General features: G+C 43.4%; 1 protein-coding gene and 1 long non-coding RNA gene across 2 annotated transcripts in view; both read right to left on the bottom strand.

Annotated features, from left to right (window-relative positions):
- The window catches only part of LOC141113874 (uncharacterized), a 29,525-nt gene extending 16,044 nt beyond the window's left edge, over nt 1-13,481 (bottom strand). The window contains exon 1 of the long non-coding RNA XR_012236824.1: nt 13,371-13,481. This is a non-coding gene — a long non-coding RNA (uncharacterized lncRNA). The remainder of the gene's footprint in view (nt 1-13,370) is intronic.
- Nucleotides 13,482-14,790: 1,309 nt separating this feature from the next.
- Nucleotides 14,791-21,994, bottom strand: part of LOC141113351 (uncharacterized) — a 111,577-nt gene continuing 104,373 nt past the window's right edge. Inside the window, exon 12 of the mRNA XM_073606412.1 lies at nt 14,791-14,853. Within this exon, the coding sequence (XP_073462513.1) occupies nt 14,791-14,853 (63 nt within the window). The remainder of the gene's footprint in view (nt 14,854-21,994) is intronic.

Below are 21,994 nucleotides of genomic sequence, written 5' to 3'. Positions count from 1 at the left end.
AATAAACTTCATAACGCCTTGGTGTAGTTTTAGGGTAGTGCGATTTCCTTTGCATAACATTATTAGCCACCAAACAATACCTAGCGATGTGAACACCCTTTTTATAAACAAAGCACTTGAGAGCTGGTCTCCCTGCATAGGCCCTTCTCTGAGCATGCAGCGATGGAGACTCACATTGCTGCATAACATCACTATGATTGGAATCAACAGATTTTACACTTTCATTGTAGGAGGAATCACTAGCAATGGACTCGTCAGAAGTCTCCACTGTTACTGTGTTACTATTCTTGAAAGGATCAGGCTTGCTTTCCATTTCAACTCCTAAATCAATGTCAAGCGTAGTTACCGCACTTTTATTTAAATACTCCTCATTCATATATCACATTGATCCCTATCATAGCAACATCTATCTTTGCTGAGCACTGAGCATGTGCTGAGGAGAACTCCATTATGGCAGACCGGGCTTCATGTAATTCCTTCTTAAGCAGTATTATAATACGCTCATTCTCAGCCTCTCCTTGATTTGAAGGGGCAATACAATTTGCTCTTTGTTTACATGTTTTCTCTAATTCATTAACTTTCTGTTCCAATACACGTTTCTCAGTCACCAATTGTTCAATGTGATCACAAACATTTGCATCTGCCTTTGCAACCATTGTTAATATATTCTTAGTTACACTTTGTAGCTGCTCCAATAATTGCTTTTCTATCAGTATACCATTGGCCTTCTTTCGTTATAGCAATGTCTTTCATTTTCAATAACATGCATACAACATTGGCCATCAGCGCTTTCTTGCCTTTCTTCGAATATGGTTTATGTATCTGATCGTTATGAATATTACATTGTCTCAATAACTCTTTAAATTGGTGCGTTAAAGCGTCTTCTGCCACAGTGCTGAAATTAACACAGGCATGTTTTTTAAGAAAATCTTCAATGACCTCTATTGATATGCTAAGTTCACACTGAATCTTGTTTAACCAGTCTATACAACAGTTGCTTACACAATGCACACACAAACATACAGATAAAAGCTGTTTAAAAGGTAACTTTTACTTGTAGTCCCACACCAGGTGAAATGTACTATTACTATCACTGGCTTTAGCCCTATTATCTCAGAACGCAGGCTACATTGAACTTCTATTGGAACAAAGAGCTATTTCACTCTCACGTGGGGAAAAAAATAAACGAAAAAAAAAATCTGTATTTCCCCCACTTTCTCCTCAAAGATGTCTGGTTTATCCTGTCAATCTGCAGGCTACATCAGATAACCAAGAGTAATCAGCCCCTCATTTGCCAGCACACTTGACGAGCTACACAGGCCCCAAACAATTTGCATTAACAATACAATAAATGTTAACAAATACACATATACCAGCCAAAAATCTCACCAGGTTTTGCACATCCACTTCACCGATAAAATATTTCATAGAACTTTCAGGACCACTCACGCAGGGCTTCAGAGTTCAAGAACGCGCGTGAATCTTGTCCACAGTAGAGAAGGCTTTCAGTTCTAGGTGTAATTGAGGACTCATTAGCTTATAGGGACTCAAGACAAAAATACATTAGGGTTTGGGTTCTGTGGAGAAATAAATTCCACACGCCTTCTGGGGTGCCAATTGAAATAAATGCTAAAATAAACATTATCTGAGGGTGGTTATGGATTCCCTCTATTTATTGCATATATGTATTAACCACTTTCTGGACCTTCGCACGCCGATAGACGTCCTAACTTTGAAGAGGGATATCTTTGTTATGGCAGCAGCTAGCTGCCATAACCCTGGTATCCTCTTCTTCGGCGGGCAGTCCGGTTTCCGATAATAGTGGTCTCTGAGGCGGATTCACCGTGAGATCACTTTATCGGTGGCGGAAGTGGGGCCCCCTCCTGCCGCACTCTGGTGCCCTCCACTGCTTACCGGAGCCGTCAGCAGTGGCGGAGGCGATCGGATCCTTCTTCCTGCTAGGCACGGAGACGAATGAGGGGAAGATGGCCCCCACCCGTCTCCATACCATTGCAGGGCGGAAGTGATGTCAAAACTTCACTTCCCCCATAGATTTTAAAGGGCCATTTTTTTTATTATTGCATTTTAGTGCAAATATGAGATCTGAGGTCTTTTTGACCCCTGATCTCATATTTAAGAGGTTCTGCCATGATTTTTTCTATTACAAAGGATGTTTACATTCCTTGTAATAGGAATAAAAGTGACACATTTTTTTAAAAAGAACAGTGTAAAAAATAAAAGGTAAAATAAATAAGAAAATAAATACATTTTTAAATGCCCCCCATTTCGCCGAGCTCACGTGCACAAGCGAACGCATACGTGAGTAGCGCCCGCATATGAAAACGGTGTCCAAACCACACATGTGAGGTATCGCCGCTATCGGTGGAGCGAGAGCAATAATTATAGCCCTAGACCTCCTCTGTAACGCAAAACATGCAACCTGTATAATTTTTTAAATGTCGCCTATGGGGATTTTTAAGGGTAAAAGTTTGTCGCCATTCCATGAGCGGGTGCAATTTTGAAGTGTGACATGTTTGGTATCAATTTACTCGGTGTAACATTATCTTTCACAATATAAAAAAAAATTGGGCTAACTTCACTGTTGTCTTATTTTTTAATTCAAAAAAGTGCATTTTTTCCAAAAAAAGCGAGCTTGTAAGACCGCTGCGCAAATACGGTGTGACAGAAAGTATTGCAATGACCGCCATTTTATTCTATAGGGTGTTAGAAAAAAAATATATAATGTTTTGGGGTCCTAAGTAATTTTCTAGCAAAAAAAACTGTGCCTCAGAAAGAGGCTCGGTTCTTAAGTGGTTAACTTGTCTATTCCTATAGTTAGCTAGTCTATTAAAACTCTGATAATGTTACTGTTGATAAGCACAATGATATAACGTTAGCTATGAAAACAAACACACTGCTTAGTAAAACAACGTCTTATTTATTTCTCAAGAAAAAAGGAAAATGCTAATATGAAAACACTAAAAGAAAAATATTACAGAGCATATAACAAAAGAACATCAAAGATACTTATCGCAAGGCTGTCCTCTAGATATTTTCTCATCAGCTGGGCTCAAAATGGTAACAGAGAGCTGTGAGGCTCAGAGAAGCAAGAGCAAAAAGGGATTGATTTCTGTGTGCACTTTTACACTGCATTCAGACACCCTCGTAACCACACCCCACAAGTATCCTGTTCAATGAAATATTACCAAGAGGCAGTCCTTTTAATATATTATATTTCTGTCCGTCCTTCTGTATTGGCCTCTAGGGGCAGTATTCATCCATGGATTATCGCTATGTGACCCGAGTCATCTTCATTGACTGTTGGTCATCTGATCTCCTGTAGCTTAACTTCATCAATCATCTCTCTTTGAAGCTTGCTTGTAGAGTGCTAATCAAGGATTTCCATTTTATTACACCAGTTGGTCAGGAGCCAAGCTTTTGTTCTACAAAGCTTTGATGTGCAACTTGTTACATTCCAACTTAGGCCAACTGTCTGTATCAACCAGGAAGTGAAACTCCAGAAATATGATATTAAACCAGGTTGCATTCCAGCACTACCCACATAAATAAGCTTTCCCAGCAGGCCAAGGGACCAAAGAAAATCCCTGCCCATTGGCTTAGACACCCCATCCATTCATGTCTGAGATTGCAAAGCCCCTGTCATATCTAATGTCACTAACATCGTGCCACCTAGTGACAGAAGAGAAAGGGTGCAACAAGTTCAAATTTAGAGAGGAATCAATTGATCTCCAATTGGCCAAGGCAACTATCACCTGGCAACTAAATTTGACAGCAACCCTGCCTAACATCAGGGTGCTACACATATAATTTATGGTTTAAAGCACATTAAACACTGGTGAAATTTTTATTATATATAAATTGCTTAATTTATGGTCTGAAGCACTTTAAAGAGCACCTGTCACTTTGATTTGAACTGTTTTTTCTAATGATTGTTTTGGCATTAATTGGCACAGGGTTACCAAGTATTATTTTATATTATATGTAAAGGGTATATCAATATTCAGTGGTTGCACTCCAATATCATATAACTTATAACACTATGTACCTATTGAGTTTAATTTATTTATCACATAGGAACTCACTGATGTTATCATCTTTTACACATATTATACTTGTAAACATTATCTTACAAAGCAGCACCATACCCACTATCCATTCCTTTAAATACACCACCTAGGTGGCTGTTTTAAAGTGAGGCAGCAGCTTTGTCATCTATAATATTAGGAACTACAGAAACATTGCACGGAACCAGCGTCAGCATTTTCATACTTGACCCTTTTTGCTGTAAATAAATCACAGTCAGGGTTCTAACATTTTTTTATGGAGTTACTGCAAATGTTTTTTTCTTGTCCTTTTGGGATAAAGATTTTACATAAATAAAAACAAAGCTGATCATTGTAAGCACCCTTGCGAGTGGTAAATGGTTTGTCTCAAGTCTCTAACTGCTACATCTGCAGGACAGCTTGTTCTGTTGAAAAACAACAGACTTACTGGGTGGATCACCAGGTAAAAATAAAGGGAAGAAAGCCTAAAAAGGAAATTGAATGCAACCATCATATCTAAGTAGTGGTAAGCTGTAATATCATACATGTTTGTGTTTAGGGTTTATTACCGCTTTAAACTTTGTTGTACATTTTACTGTATCCTGTGCTGTAAATTCTCTTTTCTGCACACTGTTTCATTCTGTGTGGTATACTATGCATTTCCTACTTACTTTATTATTACTACTTCCTCCTTTTCAGTCATTTGTCACCTGCCATGGCAATTAGGGTGTTGTTTTCTGTTGGGGCGCTCATCAATATTTTTAATAAGGGGCTTTGGTCTTTTTATGTACCAAGAGCATGATCATAAACAGAGCGTTGGGATGTTTTCCTCTCAATAGACTCCAAGAAAGGATTTATGAGTACAAAAATCCTATTTCTTATCCAATGAGGGACACTGGAAATCTTAAACCTCTGGAAAATCCAAAAGCAGTAAGAGAAGTAAAAGTAGTCAAAGAAGGGGTGGGGGTACAGCTCATGATCGTTGCCTGCAGTTTAAAGAGCTGCCTTAAGCACCTTCCACCTGAGGCTGACCTCAGATGAGGTAAAGACATCCACCTGGTGGAATTTGAGCCCCTGTTCACATCGGGCCGTTTTGACATGCGATTTGACAAGTCAAATCCAATGGACGGCTGGTGCTCAAAATTTTTGGGGGGGCACAAACAAACTGAAAAATGTAACTTTTAGTAATGGACTGTAAATAGCCATTTATCAGTTGATTATGTATCATTACTGCTAGGTAAAACTGTGCCGATCAAATGCGGCCTCACTGTGCCCAACAATTTCAGCTCCACTGTGCCCATCATTTCCAGCCTCACTGTGCTCATCAATTTCAGCCCCACTGTGCCAATCATATGCAGCCTCACTGTGCCTGTAACAGTAGGCAAATCACATCCACATTTCAAGTAAAAGAAAAAAAAAAACACTTACCATAAGGTGTCCTCATCAAAGCCCCCTTTTACATCAGATGTCCCAATCAGAGTCCCCTTTACAACAGGTGTCCCCATCAGCATCCCCCTATACATCAGGTGTCCTCATCAGAGTCCCCCTTTACATAAGGTGTCCCAATTAGAGTTCTCCTTTACATCAGATGTCCCCATCAGAGTCCCCCTATAAATCAGGTGACCCCATCAGAGTCCTCCTTTACATCAGCTGTCCCCATCAGAGTCCCCCTTTACATCAGATGTCCCCTTCAGGGTCTTCCTTTACATCAGATGTCCTCAGAGTCCTCCTTTACATCAGATGTCCCCATCAGAGTCCCCCTTTACATTAGATTTCCCAATCAGAGTCTCCTTTACAACAGGTGTCCCCATCAGCATCCCCCTATACATCAGTTGTCCTCATCAGAGTCTCCCTTTACATCAGGTGTCCCCATCAGAGTCTTCCTTTACATCATGTGTCCCCATCAGATTTCCCCATCAGAGTCCCCCTTTACATTAGATGTCACCAACAGAGTCCTCCTTCACATCAGATGTCACCATCAGAGTCTCCGTTACATTAGATGTCCCCATCAGAGTCCTCCTTTACATCACATGTCAATATCAGAGTCCTCCTTCACATCAGATGTCAATATCAGAGTCCTCCTTCACATCAGATGTCCCCATCAGAGTCCCCCTTTACATGACGTCACCATCAGAGATCCCCTTTACATTAGATGTCCCCATCAGAGTCCCCCTTTACATCAGATGTCACCATCAGAGTCCCTCTTTACATTAAATGTCCCCATCAGAGTCCCCCTTTACATTAGATGTCCCCATCAGAACCCTCCTTTACATCAGATGTTCCCATCAGAGTCCTCCTTTACATTAGATGTCCCCATCAGAGTTTCCCTTTACATTATATGTCCCCATCAGAGTTCTCCTTAACATTAGATGTCATCATCAGAGTCCTCCTTTACATTAGATGTCACCATTAGAGTCCTCCTTTACATCAGATGTCACCATCAGAGTCCCTCTTTACATTAAATGTCCCCATCAGAGTCCTCCTTTACATTAGATGTCCCCATCAGAGTTCTCCTTAACATTAGATGTCATCATCAGAGTCCTCCTTTACATTAGATGTCCTCATTAGAGTCCTCCTTTACATCAGATTTCACCATCAGAGTCCTCCTTTACATCAGATATCCCCATCATGGTCCTCCTTTACATTAGATGTCCCCATCATAGTGCTCCTTTACGTTAGATGTCACCATCAGAGTTCCCCTTTACGTTAGATGTCCCCATCCGAATCCTCTTTTATGTTAGATGTCCCCACCAGAGTCCCCATTTACATTAGATGTCCTCATCAGAGTCCCCCTTTACATCAGATGTCCCCATCAGAGTCCCCCTTTACATCAGATGTCACCATCAGAGTCCCTCTTTACATTAAATGTCCCCATCAGAGTCCCCCTTTATACCAGATGTCCCCTTCATGGTCTTCCTTTACATCAGATGTCCCCAGAGTCCTCCTTTACATCAGATGTCCCCATCAGAGTCCCCCTTTACATTAGATTTCCCAATCAGAGTCCCCTTTACAACAGGTGTCCCCATCAGCATCCCCCTATACATCAGTTGTCCTCATCAGAGTCCCCCTTTACATAAGGTGTCCCAATCAGAGTTCTCCTTTACATCAGATGTCCCCATCAGAGTCCCCCTATAAATCAGGTGTCCCCATTAGAGTTCTCCTTTACATCAGATGTCCCCATCAGAGTCCCCCTATAAATCAGGTGTCCCCATTAGAGTTCTCCTTTACATCAGATGTCCCCATCAGAGTCCCCCTTTACATCAGATGCCCCCTTCAGGGTCTTCCTTTACATCAGATGTCCCCAGAGTCCTCCTTTACATCAGATGTCCCCATCAGAGTCCCCCTTTACATCAGGTGTCCCCATCAGAGTCTTCCTTTACATCATGTGTCCCCATCAGAGTCCCCATCAGAGTCCCTTTTTACATTGGATGTCCCCATTAGAGTTCCCCTTTACATCAGATTTCCCCATCAGAGTCCCCCTTTACATTAGATGTCACCATCAGAGTCCTCCTTCACATCAGATGTCACCGTCAGAGTCTCCGTTACATTAGATGTCCCCATCAGAGTCCTCCTTTACATCAGATGTCAATATCAGAGTCCTCCTTCACATCAGATGTCCCCATCAGAGTCCCCCTTTACATCACGTCACCATCAGAGATCCCCTTTACATTAGATGTCCCCATCAGAGTCCCCCTTTACATCAGATGTCACCATCAGAGTCCCTCTTTACATTAAATGTCCCCATCAGAGTCCCCCTTTACATTAGATGTCCCCATCAGAACCCTCCTTTACATCAGATGTTCCCATCAGAGTCCTTCTTTACATTAGATGTCCCCATCAGAGTTTCCCTTTACATTATATGTCCCCATCAGAGTTCTCCTTAACATTAGATGTCATCATCAGAGTCCTCCTTTACATTAGATGTCCTCATTAGAGTCCTCCTTTACATCAGATGTCACCATCAGAGTCCCTCTTTACATTAAATGTCCCCATCAGAGTCCTCCTTTACATTAGATGTCCCCATCAGAGTCCCCCTTTACATTAGATGTCCCCATCAGAGTTCTCCTTAACATTAGATGTCATCATCAGAGTCCTCCTTTACATTAGATGTCCTCATTAGAGTCCTCCTTTACATCAGATTTCACCATCAGAGTCCTCCTTTCCATCAGATATCCCCATCATGGTCCTCCTTTACATTAGATGTCCCCATCATAGTCCTCCTTTACGTTAGATGTCACCATCAGAGTTCCTCTTTACGTTAGATGTCCCCATCCGAATCCTCTTTTATGTTAGATGTCCCCACCAGAGTCCCCATTTACATTAGATGTCCCCATCAGAGTCCCCCTTTACATCAGATGTCCCCATCAGAGTCCCCCTTTACATCAGATGTCACCATCAGAGTCCCTCTTTACATTAAATGTCCCCATCAGAGTCCCCCTTTACATTAGATGTCCCCATCAGAACCCTCCTTTACATCAGATGTTCCCATCAGAGTCCTCCTTTACATTAGATGTCCCCATCAGAGTTTCCCTTTACATTAGATGTCCCCATCAGAGTTCTCCTTAACATTAGATGTCATCATCAGAGTCCTCCTTTACATTAGATGTCCTCATTAGAGTCCTCCTTTACATCAGATATCCCCATCATAGTCCTCCTTTACATTAGATGTCCCCATCATAGTCCTCCTTTACGTTAGATGTCACCATCAGAGTTCCCCTTTACGTTAGATGTCCCCATCCGAATCCACTTTTACGTTAGATGTCCCCACCAGAGTCCCCATTTACATTAGATGTCCCCATCAGAGTCCCCCTTTACATCAGATGTCCCCATCAGAGTCCCCCTTTACATCAGATATCCCCATCAGAGTCCCCCTTTACATTAGATGTCCCCATCAGATTCCTCCTTAACATCAGATGTCACCATCAGAGTCCCCCTTTACATCAGATGTCACCATCAGAGTCCCCCTTTACATCAGATGTCACCATCAGAGCCCACCTTTACATTAGAAGTCTCCCCTCTCCCCCTCTCCCCCCTAGTACTCACAGCAAGTCGCCTTCCATCCACCTTCGGACTGGCCGGGATGAGTCAGAGAAACCGGAAGTGAAGGCACAGGACCAGCCAATCACACACCACAGCAGGGAACAATGCTATTGGAGGGAGTTTTCAGGGCGCAAAGTTCTGCGCCCCGAGGACTTTCTAAAGGAAGCCAATAGAGCTTCTTGTTTGCAATCACGTCATGCTTCCCATAGCAGCTGTGTGTCTGACACCCTGCACAAACTTAAAGGGCCATTATTTTATTTCATTTATTTTTTTTCCAGTGATTGCAGCGCGTCATGCTTCCCATACACCTGTGTGTCCGGCATCATGCACACACTTAAAGGGCTATTATTTTTATTTTATTATTATTATTTTTTTTATAATAAGTAAAAGCAAACAGGGTCAATTATATCTGCTATAATCAAATATAATATTAAGAAGAAAGCAAAAAGTTCCAAAGAAATAGGTTCTTTCCAACTTAAGCAGCGCTCAAAAAAACCCCAAAAAAACCCACATTAATAAAGTTAAAAAAAAAAATGCATATGAGCAACCAGCACTCTAAAAATATAAAAATTGTGACAGTCCAGGTGTTGAGTAATTTCTCATGAGACAGTTCATATCATTGCAGAAATGTTCCACCGTCACCACACCTTGTGATTCCACTCCCTATAGGAATTGCACTCACCGGACTCCTAATTATCAATCGCCTTAGTGAATCAATCCAGCTTTATCTCAGCAACTAGAGGACATCAGCGTGCGATTTCTGTAATGATCAAATCGACAGAGATATGGTGTCCTGATCCTGAACATTCCAGACTGAACACACCTACAATCCTCTTATTCCACTCAAGCATATAGAAGGAATCCTCATAGTGTGAAACTGCAAACTTTTATTGTCCCAAAAACACCCTATTGACAAAGACAGAATGTGGAAACGCATCTAGAGGAGACCACACGGCTTGCTGCACTGCGGATTTGTTCCAAGTCTCTCCTGGGAACCACCACAAACGATCTGTTCCTTTCTGAGGTGGTGAGATTATCGGAACTGCTTTCACCAGCAGTGTGTATTATACCTGAATGCTGTTTTAAATATATCTTTGTGTAAGTGCAATAGCTTAAGGGTCGGGTGTTTTTGGGACAATAAAAGTTTGCAGTTTCACACTATGAGGATTCTCTTTCCTTCTATATGCTTGAGTGGATAAATTAAACCAGCAAATGTGTTTTATAGGTACAATTGCTCATTAAAGTGGATGTATTATTTTACCAATGTGATTCTAAAAGAAGACACACGATCAAGACATTTAACCACTTAGCACCACCATAAAGCAAAATGATGGCGGCAAAGTGGTTTCAATAGCCTGACCGGACATCATATGACGTCACCAGCATATCAAGCCGCTGCGCGCCCCAGAGGGCGCGCATCGTGGCGATTGTTGTTGCGGTGTGTAAATCTGACACACCGCAACTCCGATCTAGGTAAAGAGTCTCTGACGGAGACTCTTTATCACATGATCAGCCGTATCCAATCACAGCGTAAACAGGAAGAGGCGATCGGCTGCTCCTCTGACAGGGGGGGTCTGTGCTGATCGATTATCAGCACAGTTCCCCCGAGGATGCCCACACTGGACCACCAGGGACAGCACCAGGACCACCAGGGATGTCACCACCAGGTATGCCACCCTAGACCACCAGGGATGCCAATCAGTGCCCACAATGGATGCCAATCAGTGCCCACAATGGGCATCACTGATTGCCAGGCATTATTGTTTGGCACTGATTGGCATACATCAGTACCATTTATTAGTGTACATCAGTGCCCATCCATGCCCATCCGTGCCACCTATCAGTGACCATCCATGCCACCTATGTGTACCCATTAGTGTTGCATATCAGTGCCTATCAGTGCCGCATATTAGTGCCCATCATCAGTGCCACCTCATTGGTACCCATCAGTTCCGGCTTATCAGTGCCCATCAGTGAAGGAGAAAACTTACTTATTTATAAAGTTTTGTAACAGAAACAAAAAAAAATTTTTTTTCAAAATTTTCAGTCATTTTTTTATTTGTTTAGTAGAAAATAAAAATCCCAGAGGTGATCAGATAATCAGGGCTGATCACAATGTAAATAGGAAGAGACGTTGATCGGCTTTTCCTCACTCGCGTCTGACAGACGCGAATAGAGGAGAGCCGATTGGCTGCTCTCCTGACAGGGGGGGTCTGTGCTGATTGTTTATTAGTGCAGCTCCCCCTTGAATGCCCACCCAGGACCACCAGGATGCCGCCAGGACCACCAGGGTTTGCACCACACTGGACCACCAGGTATGCCACCCTAGACCACCAGGGAAATGCCAATCAGTGCCCAGGCAGCTGCCAATCAGTGCTCAGGCAGCTGACAATCAGTGCCCATTCCCAATGCCTGCCAGTGCCATCAGTGATGCCTAACAATGAAATCTATCAGTGCCATGTATCAGTGCCCATTAGTGCCACTTATCAGTGCCACCCATAAATACCCATCGGTGCAGCCTTTCAGTGCCCATAAGTGTCCCCTATCAGTGCCACCCATGAGTGCCCATCAGTGCTGCATATCAGTGCTGCCTATCAGTGCCCACCATCAGTGCCCACCGGTGCCACCTCATTGGCGCCACCTCATCAGTGCCGCCTTATCAGTGCCCGTCAGTGGCGCTTTACCAGTGCCCATCAGTGAAGTAGAAAACGTACTTATTTACAAAATTTTATAACAGAAACAAAAGAAAAACTTTTTTATTTGTTTAGCAACAAATAAAAAATGCAGAGGTGATCAAATACCACCAAAAGAAAGCTCTATTTGTGGGAACAAAATTATAAAAATCTAGTTTGGGTACAGTGTAGCATGACCGCACAATTGTCATTCAAAGTGCGACAGCGCTGAAAGCTGAAAATTGGTCTGGGCAGGAAGGTGTGCCCTGTACTGAAGTGGTTAAAAAATAAAAGCACCCAGCAAAAAACCCAGGTCCTTATAAATGGTTTCTGAGGAAAAAAAAATGTATAAAGTAGCTCATATTAGTCCATTAGAATTTCTTTATCATTTTGTAATATGTAACAACTAGTAAAAAGTAAAAAAATTGCTAGTAGTAACATAGACATTTTGCATTCACACTGTAGAGTTTCATAAAAGTGCACAAAACCACACAATTTTGCATTCGTTTACAAAACTTGGCAAAACCACATGCCACACTTGCAGTACTATTTATTGTAAATGGAACCCTAGATGCGTCAAAACAGATGCGCAGAAACACAGAAACACCGTGCGACAATGCTTCAAAAATTATGTTAAAAAACGCACAAAACTCAAAAAGGTGCACAAGATATTTTGCTGCGATTGTCACACATAGGGAATCCTTTTGAAATGAATGGGCTGCCCTATGCATTTGGCACAATAGTGCAAAAAATACAAATGTTTTTCGGAGTGATTTTGTGCAATACTATAATGTACATGCAGCCTTATTTGTAGAAACTCTGTGTGTGTGTGTGTGTGTGTGTGTGTGTGTGTGTGTGTGTGTGTGTGTGTGTGTGTGTGTGTGTGTGTGTGTGTGTGTATATATATATATATATATATATACACATATATACACTGTATATAAATGTATATATCTTTTTTTTGTTGGGGGGCAAGGGATCAAAGGTTCCTTTGACAAGTGGTTCTGATAGAAAGGTGTCAGAACACACAGCACAATGTATCACAATCTGTTGTGTATGGGGCTGTGTAGTCGCAGAACAGTCAGGGTACCCATGCTGACCTGTATCCACATCCAAAAGCATCTATGATGGGCACATGAACATCAGAACTGGACCACAGAGCAATGGTAGAAGGTGACATGATCTGATTAATTCAAGAATGGTTTGAGGAACACAGCAACAAGTTTGAGGTCTTGAGCTGGCTCCCAAATTCTCCAGATCTCCAGATCTCAATCTCGAGCATCTGTGACCTGTACTAGAAGAACAAGTCCAATCCATGGAGGCCCCAATTTACAATTTACAAGACTTTAAAGGATCTACTACTGACAGCTTTGTGCCAGATACCACAGCATACCTTCAGAGGTCTAGTGGCGTCTAAGCCTCAGATTGTGGTGGATGGTTTCTTCAGGATAGGAAGGAAAAAGAAATCCCCCCCCAAAAGACGCAAAGAAAAAAAGAATCTGATAAGGGTTTTTCTTTATCCCTAATGTATTTACTACAAATAAATATGGTTTCATATACACTTTATGGTGAAAACACAATGGTAGTACTGTACCTCAAAGCCACAGATGTCAATAATACCAAAAGAGCTGTCAGTTTCCTTGGGTCTGAGCCAATCATTTCCCTTCTCCAGAAGCCAGTCAAAGAGAAGAGCATAGAGTGACTGTGCAATTGCATCCCTAGGTTGACACAAATAACAAGATATTAAACATTTCCCAATGTAGAAACACAAAACTAGTTCAAGCCAAAATTCACTTTACCATGGATTTATTAACTCATCTGCTTCTGTGCACCATGTTTTTAGTGCACTACATGCTTCAGCGCTGACCACCCCCCCCCCCCCCAAGTCCTCTTCGGCCACTTGTTGCTATCCATTTCAAAGCTGAATGACAACCAGCATCGTTTGGCCCCTCCCATGTGAGCCCAGGATGTCTTGGACACACCCCCTAGGGGTGCATTATCACACAGCCTGAGTTCACAGTGTATTGTTGCATAGAATGGCACTCATACATTTCAATGTGAGTGCCATACTGTGCAATAGTATGCACCACTAGACAAGAAATTGAAACACCTTGTCATGGATATGCAGTAATGTTTGTCTGTCAGCTTACCTCTCCATGTGTTCAGCTTAAGAGGCCAGCCACTCTCACCTGGCTGCTTAAGTAATCTCTCCTCAAAGCATGGCTCCACCCCAGCCCCTATAAGGGAACTCTATATTAACCTGTGCACTGCAAGCCAGCCCTTCTGATCAATATTGTGTGTTTGGCTTAAGTGTGCGACTTGCTGTGTCTTCTACGTCTGTGGAAGTTACCGATCTTGGCTTGTTCTTCACTATCCTTACCTGCTTGTTACCCCGACCTTTGGCTATCTCCTGACTAACCTTACCTGCTTGTTGCTCCAACCTTTGGCTATCTCCTGGCTATCCTTTGTTGTCGCAGTCTGCTGCTTCCTCTCTACCTCCCTGTAGTCTACCATGAGCGCGAGCTGAGAGGCCCTAGGGGTCGCGACTTGGAGCCAGACTGCAGCTAAATCCACCCTCACAACTAGGGGTCTCTGGTGAACACCCGCTGGCTCTGAGATTCTGCGCCCTGGGAAATCTCATGCTCTAGCTCCCAGTGTCATTCGTGTTGGTACTACAGAGTACCTGCTCTCCTGTATCACCTAGAGCTCCATCCGCAGCAGTCAGCTGTAGGGTCCACTACCTTGCTGTGTTCTCCAGACCCCAACGGGGTGCATCGGTCACCTGGACTCACCTGGCATTTCACTTGACTGTATGGAATTGACATAGACCTCCAGATTTAGGGTTCTGTATTTACTCCGAATATTTTTTAAATGTCAAGGGGTGTGGAATTCAGGGAGGGGGAGAGGAGATTTTTTTCAAACATAGAATTAGGCTTTAATAATCAGATTCCTTAGGTGCCCATGTAAAATAATGTTAGCACAATGAATTACCTGGGGATTGTCACTTATCCTACTTACCGAATATCAATGGAGGCTTCCACAGTGAGAGGAGAAAGAACCTGGTCATAAGATGTCATCTGAGAAGAAAGACAGCTATATTTAGGAAGACTAATAGAATTAAATTATTTTATTCATACTAAATATACTGAATTGTTTAAATCTAAGTATACATTGCTTGCATCTATGAATTATAGAGTTATTTGGCTATCGGGCCATACATAGCCTGTCACTGATACAAAAGTTTTCCAAAGAAAACATTACTGTATTGGTATGAATAGATGAGGAAAGTGTAAAAATAGTGCTGGACCCGTGAGGTTATCTTATTGGTATTGCTATCTTAAATGTTGATATATATAAAAATCTGGTTTCGAGGCAGGTGGCTTCTACACCCCAGAGGATCTACACCAAAGAGTATCCAACGTGTTTCAGGAATCACACTGGTAGAAATACCATTAAAGATCCAGTTCCCTTCTAGTCCATTGACATTCCTTTCAACCAAACCCTGATGAAGGGAGCATTTTTGAACTCCAAAGCATATTGGCTACTCTTTAGATTGTCCCCCTTGGAATAAAATTGGTCTCTGAACCTATTTCAATTTCCATTTTCATTCTTCTGTGGACACTAACTAGACCCTAGATTTTTTTTTTTTTTTTATCGTGGACCAAAAGTTTTTTTAAAGTTGTAAATGCATTCTTTTCTTAATTGTTACTTACTTTATACTGACTGGCAAGGATGGGGAAGGTTATCGGCAGTGGCAACATTGATATTTAACCTCTTCATCAGAATGCATAAGGATGCAGCAGGGGGACACTGCTGCAAAGAATTCATCACAAAGCGTTTATTCAAAAGAAAGAGCCTTTGACTGTCAGGATCGCCAAGGATTTTATAGAGAAAGGAGTTAAGGTAAAATAGAAACATAGGAAAAATAGTGAGGGACACAAGAAGTCCTTCACCTTTGGGTTATACTGCCGCCTACAGGAGGACTGGACATTGGCCGACAAAATAAATGGCAGGCTAGCCCAGGATAACCCCAACTACTAACTGCATGCCTCAATATTGTATCAAAGCAATACTGAGAGCATAATCATTTACACAGAGGGTGGGATATGTGTTCATCAATAGACTACAAGAAAAGGATGTTACAGGGAGTAAAAAAAATCTTATTTTCTTTCTCATCCATTGAGGGACACGGGAAGTCTTTCACTTTTGCAACATCAAAAAGCAGTCCAACTGAGAAGTGGGCAACACAGCAAATGACCACTAACAGGCACAGGAAAAACAACAGAGAACTGGGGGCTGCCTTCAACTAAAAATCCACCTGAAGGACCTTGCGCCTGTAGCTGGCATCAGATGAGGCCACAAGGTTCACTTGCAAGAACTTAATGACTGTGTGAACAGAAGACCAGGTGGCAATATTGAAAAACTGGGAAACAATTGCTTGATGCCAAAAAGCCCAAGAGGCACTCACTGATCTAGTAGAGTGTGCCTTGACAAGGATAGCTGGAACCATCTGGGATAACCGAAAACAAATCTGTCTTTCTTAAAGAGCAGTGGCTGGGAGAGACTCTCACAACCCAAACAGAATCCAATGGATGATATACGGCCTTTTTTATTTGGTGAACTTGAGCCAGACAGCTTCACAGAGGAGACACAGAGCACCAGTGGAGTCTTAGAGAATCAGGCTACCCAGTGACATCAAAATAGGACTCAGCATGCCTATATGTTCAGAGAAGGTTATAGCCCTTAGAAGTACTAAGGTGCAGAATCTAAAGAGCTACCTGGTTTTTACTAGGGCATTCCACAAGGGGTGATGGGTTTCACTGCTGATGACCCCCAGGTTGCAGACCTCTGACTCACTTGAGCAGGCAGCTACTGGGAACTGAGTGCAAGTATGCAGAAAAGAGCCTCTTGCAGCACTGAGGCTCAAGAACCACTGAAGCAGGATTTAGTCCCAGGCATGCAGGCATGGGTGCTGGAGACACCAGAACAAAGGAAGGGGAGTTCTAGCTGCAATAGGTTGCTGAGGAGGTCACACATTAACTGGAAACTGATGGGTTACTGGGTTACATGGAGACACTGGATAAATGCTGGAGCACACAGGGTACAGGAACAGGAAACACTGAAGGGCATTGGAGGTCACAAGAAGAACAAGCAGTACAGAAGAGAACTAAGGATCATTGTGGAAATGCTGGTTGGTACTGGGCGGGTCCAGCTGCTAGCACGCAGCCGTGTTGCTTAAGCATTGAACCACATGCCAGCCCTTTAAGACAGTGCCCCCTTAATGATTGGCTGGAAGCTGCACACAGAGGAAAAGACCCCTCACTGGAGGGTGGAACAAGTGAGTGTGACATCTGCAAAGTAAAGTCACAGTGAAGATGAGGTGAAAAGCGCTTAACAATTGGGTCCTGAACCAAAGGTGCATCCTCCACTGGTATGGTGGTCTCTTTGATAAGGTGGGGCACATCAGATTCACAGTGGGGATAACCCACATTTGTACAATATCCTCCCAACATCCTCCAAGAGCCGAAATGGTCTCCTTTAATATGGGAGAAATGGCAGATGTCTGCTACTCAGAGTCTTTGTGGCCAATAGCTTAAAAGCACTAAGGCCATGGGTAAATCAAAGTAGAAGGTATGACTCTAGTGAAAATCATAGCCGAAATGGTAGAGGAACCAGCTACACCCAGCAGTCGACGTCCATCCTATCAGTATGTACACACCAGGCAGCTCCAGACAGAGCCATTAGCTTGGAGCACTGGCGCTTGGAGTAGCATTGGGAAAATGATTCTTTAACACTGTATTGTGGGAAAGAGATAGGGGAAACACTACACCAGCAGATATTGTTAGCACTCAGTCCCACATCATTAACCCCGTCAGCACTAGAAACCCACAGGAAGTGGGGAAAATAAAAGTTCCCAGCAACCTATGTAAATGAGGAAACTCCCAGTGTTTGGCCATACTGGGCTACTGAAGGAGTGAGTCTTCGGAGTCAGGGCAATTTCTGAGTCAATGCTGGCAGCACTGGACCTGGAAAGACCTCCAAGTCTGGAAAGCACCCTACATGGAACCCTACATGCCAGTAAAAATAGGTTAATCTTTTATACAGCAGAGCTGAAGAAAAGATGCCCATCCTGCTATAACCCTAGCAACAAAATAAGACACCACAAATCAGTTAAACCAATGAACTTGTTAACTTTGTAGGATAAAGGCAATTGAAAAAAAGAACAACTTAGAGTTATGCACTAGAGTAGTATTTCCAGTCTGAATATCACCAGAAATAAAGTGACACTCAGATAGAAAAGGTCAAACAGGTAAATACAAAGAATATCTGAATATAACCAGTACTTATTCACAACTAAGCATATGCATTACCTATGTGAACAGGTAGCAGAAGGGCAGAGGAATGGCTTTTAGCTGTGTCAGGCTTCTCCCTTCTGTTTCTCATAAGCCTTCAATAATAATCAACTGCAATGGAATCTAGCCTGCTCTTTCAGAGAGTTCTAGGTAAATTCTAACTCAAGGCAATCCTTGTAGTGGGTAGGGAGGTTTGAAGTAGACCTGTAATATAAGGAAGCAATACTTTTGTCTTCAGCTAGCCTTGTAAAAATTGCAAATGAAAAATTCCTGAATAGCAAGGCAAAGCAACTTGACTGACTTGGCTGTAATAATTAAAGAAACAAACTCTTCCTGTATTAGCAAGATGCAAATTAAATCACAGTGACTGCTGGTTCAAAAGGTGCTGTAACCTGTAGAACTACAAGTAACAGTGGGGTGAATGAGGACAGTGATGTCTGTATACAGTGTCTATGTGGATGAATGGTTTTATCCTTGAGTACCATAGGCAATGGGTAGTGAATAGAGACAATGGTGTCTGTATACAGTGTCTATTATAAATGAATGGGCTGATGCCTGCTTACCAATACTGGAATGCAAGATGATGATGATGGTGATGATGATGACTTGGCAAGCTCTCCCTCAGAAACCTAGCTCACTTGATGGCATCTGGCCTCCGCCACACTCCACATTACCACTCACACGAATCTGATGCAAATGCAGTATAGGAACAGGGGCGGCCTCCAGGCTGCCGCCAGACAGGGAAGGAGACGCTATCCACAGGTGTCCCTCCGAATCTCTGCTGGGTGATTCCACTTGCAGACCGTGACACGGTCGCAACACACACTGACACAAAATCTCTCTCACAGATCCAGACCGAGGTCCCAAGAGAGCAAGCCAGGTCTCAACCAGCCTCAGTTTAGGAGTTCTCTCCTAAAGTATCATAGGTGAGTCTCCTTGGTGGATGTATATTTCTCCTCAATGTGATAGGGGAAGGAACCTCTGGCACTGGGGTGGAGTTCTTTTCAGGACTTTTAATATTTGTGAGATCATGAGATTCTGATAAGAGATCTAGACACGGTGTTGCAGGACAAGACTTTAGAATGGAAAGGCCAGCTTCTTCAGCAGGATCAGAGTTGATGTCATGTACCTGGTGGAGATCAAGCTGTAGAGGGGACTCCTCTTGCACCTCCTGTCCAACACCCCTGGTAGTGATGACAGGGAGTGGAGGACACAGAGTGGCACATGGGCCGATGTAGCTGATGGCTCAGGCTGGGTCTTGGCAGGAACCAGGTGGCTGGAGAGCACTGGACCGGAACTGAGAACAGGAGCTCCGTGTCGCTGAATCAGCAGCTGGAAGCGTAGTCAGGACGTAAGCCAGGGGGTCATCAACAGCCGGACAGAGCAGGTACTGAGACGTGAGGTAGAGGGAGAGACGGGACACAGGTCAGGTTCGGTACACAGTCGGGCAATGAAGTACAGGAACATTAAGCAGAAGCGGAGTCAAGTACAAGCCGGGGTCACAAGTAGACAGGCAGATGTCAAAGGGAAGGTTCAGACAAGTCGGGTTGGGATACAGGGAACTGGTACGGCTCAGGTAAATAGGCACTAGCTGAAAAGACCACTCAGCAAAGTGTGCATGTCACTGGCATTTTTAAATAGGCGGACTGGCGCCAATGCGCGCAAGTGTGTGCGTGCCGGCTCGTGCCCATGTGTGCGCGCCAGCTCGCGCTCATGCATGCGCCAGTACGTGTCCTTTCTTATGCACCTCTTTGAATGTCCACGCCTGCGCACCACTGCGCACTTGTTACCCGGGTTTCTCTTACAGTGAGCACATTACTTCCACTTTCTTCTCCACCCAACAATGATAATTCCTTCTTTGTGTGACACTCGGGCGCAGGCACAAGTAGATCTCTGTCAACAAAAGGAATCAAGTCTTCTACATCCTGCTCCAAAACTGGACTGGTACTCTCAATTTTAACATTTTGTCCTTTCTCCTGGGTGGTGATAAAATATCCACCTCTAGGTTGGGTGACTTTTCCACCTCTATTGACAGTCTTCTTTCTTTCCTCAGTCCATTGGTTTCTGTATCAGCTTCGGTAGTTGAAGGCCACAACCAGTAGGGCACTATTTCCTCATCCTCACTTTCTTCCTCTTCCTGTACCACAGGGCAAGTGGGGAGTCGTTGACGAGAACGAGTCCTGGGTGGAGTTGGTTTGAATGAAAGCGGAGAAGAAACCTGAGGCACTCGGACAGCATCAGACAGTGGAAGCAAATGGTTGCGGTGCCACATCTTTAGAGGCCCTGGCTTCCCTTCAGGTTTAAATTTGATAAACTGGCAACTCAGGAAGTTGTTTGAAGATGATTTAAGGTTGAGGCCTCCAACGGTCAGCCAATTTATGCTTTCCAGGCACACCCAAATTCTTTAACAGCACCTGATCTCCTGGCTGTAAATCCTGCACTCTCACCTTCAGATCAAAATTCCTTTTATTTCTCAGCTCTCTGGTGGCAGTATGTTCCATAGCGTTCTCATAGACCTGCTTCAAATTCTTGCGCAGCCGTTCCACGTATCCCCTGAACATCTGTTGTCCACAGATGTTCCAAAGACTAGGTCAATCGAGAGACGGGCCTCTCTTCCAAACATAAGTCTATATGGTGAGGTATCAGGTTCCAGGCAAAGGAAGTCAATGCACACCAACTCCATGGGCCCCTGACTTTGTAAATGTCCCATGGAAGCAGCTCGTACAGGTAAAGTCTTCTGCTGACACTTGGGATGCGTTTAAAGCATATACGAGGGGACAATACATCTCATCTATTGCCCATATTAAAAAGAAACAATTAAAGGAGACCCAACTACTGCAACAGTCGGTGACAAATCATACCTCTACTTATAGCTCGGACCCCACACCATCTCATTTTGACTCACTTATGGCAGCTCAGAGAGAACTGAATCTTCACTTGACAGAGGTTACATGACTTGAAACGCATAGGGGCAGACAAAGAACCTTTGAACAAGGTGACAAAAATGGTCGCCTGCTGGCCCTATTGGCGCAGAATTACCAACCACTTACGCTTGTCTCCACTCTGCAGACTGCTGATGGGTACATGGTGACTTCACCCTCTGAGGTTTTACAAACGTTTACTGCTTTTTATGAAAAGTTGTATACCTCCACCCTGCCCTCTGACTTTCAGCCTGTGCGGCTACGGGACCTGTTAGATCCCTTGGCGCTGGGCTGGCTGTCAGATCAGGAGCGTGAGACACTAGTTAGGCCATTTACGGCCCTAGAGGTTCTAAATGCCATCCAATCCTTCCCAACTGGTAAGGCGCCGGGGCCGGATGGCCTTCCAATCGACTTTCGCATGGAGACCTTCTGGCACCCCTGTTGGCCCAGTTATATAATATATGCCTGAAGGATGGCAAACTACCCGACTCCATGTATCTTGCATATCTGACTTTAATACACAAACCCTCTAAAGACCCAACCTCCTGCGCCTCGTACCAGCCAATTGCATTGCTAAATAACGACTTTAAAATTTTGACCAAACTACTTGCTCTACGACTATATCCCCTATTGCCTTCAGTCATTGATTCGGACCAAACTGGCTTTATGCCCCGTAGATCCACGGATGTCAACCTCAGAAGGTTATATACCAACATACATGCCCAACATCACAACACGGGTTCGAGAACTATAGCCTCACTTGACATAGAAAAGGCTTTTGACACCGTAGAGTGGCCTTTTCTTTGGGAAACATTGCGTAGAATGGATAAGTATTATGAGAGTGAGAACGGCGCTGCCCTCTCCGTTATTAGATAATGGGTACAGGTGTTATAAGTTACAAAGTAGTTTTATATAGCTAAATTATATATAAACTATATATAAAC

Source organism: Aquarana catesbeiana, linkage group LG12 (assembly GCF_042186555.1).
Source record: "Aquarana catesbeiana isolate 2022-GZ linkage group LG12, ASM4218655v1, whole genome shotgun sequence".
NCBI lineage: Eukaryota > Metazoa > Chordata > Amphibia > Anura > Ranidae > Aquarana > Aquarana catesbeiana.
This window is presented reverse-complemented; position numbering and strand designations above follow the sequence as displayed.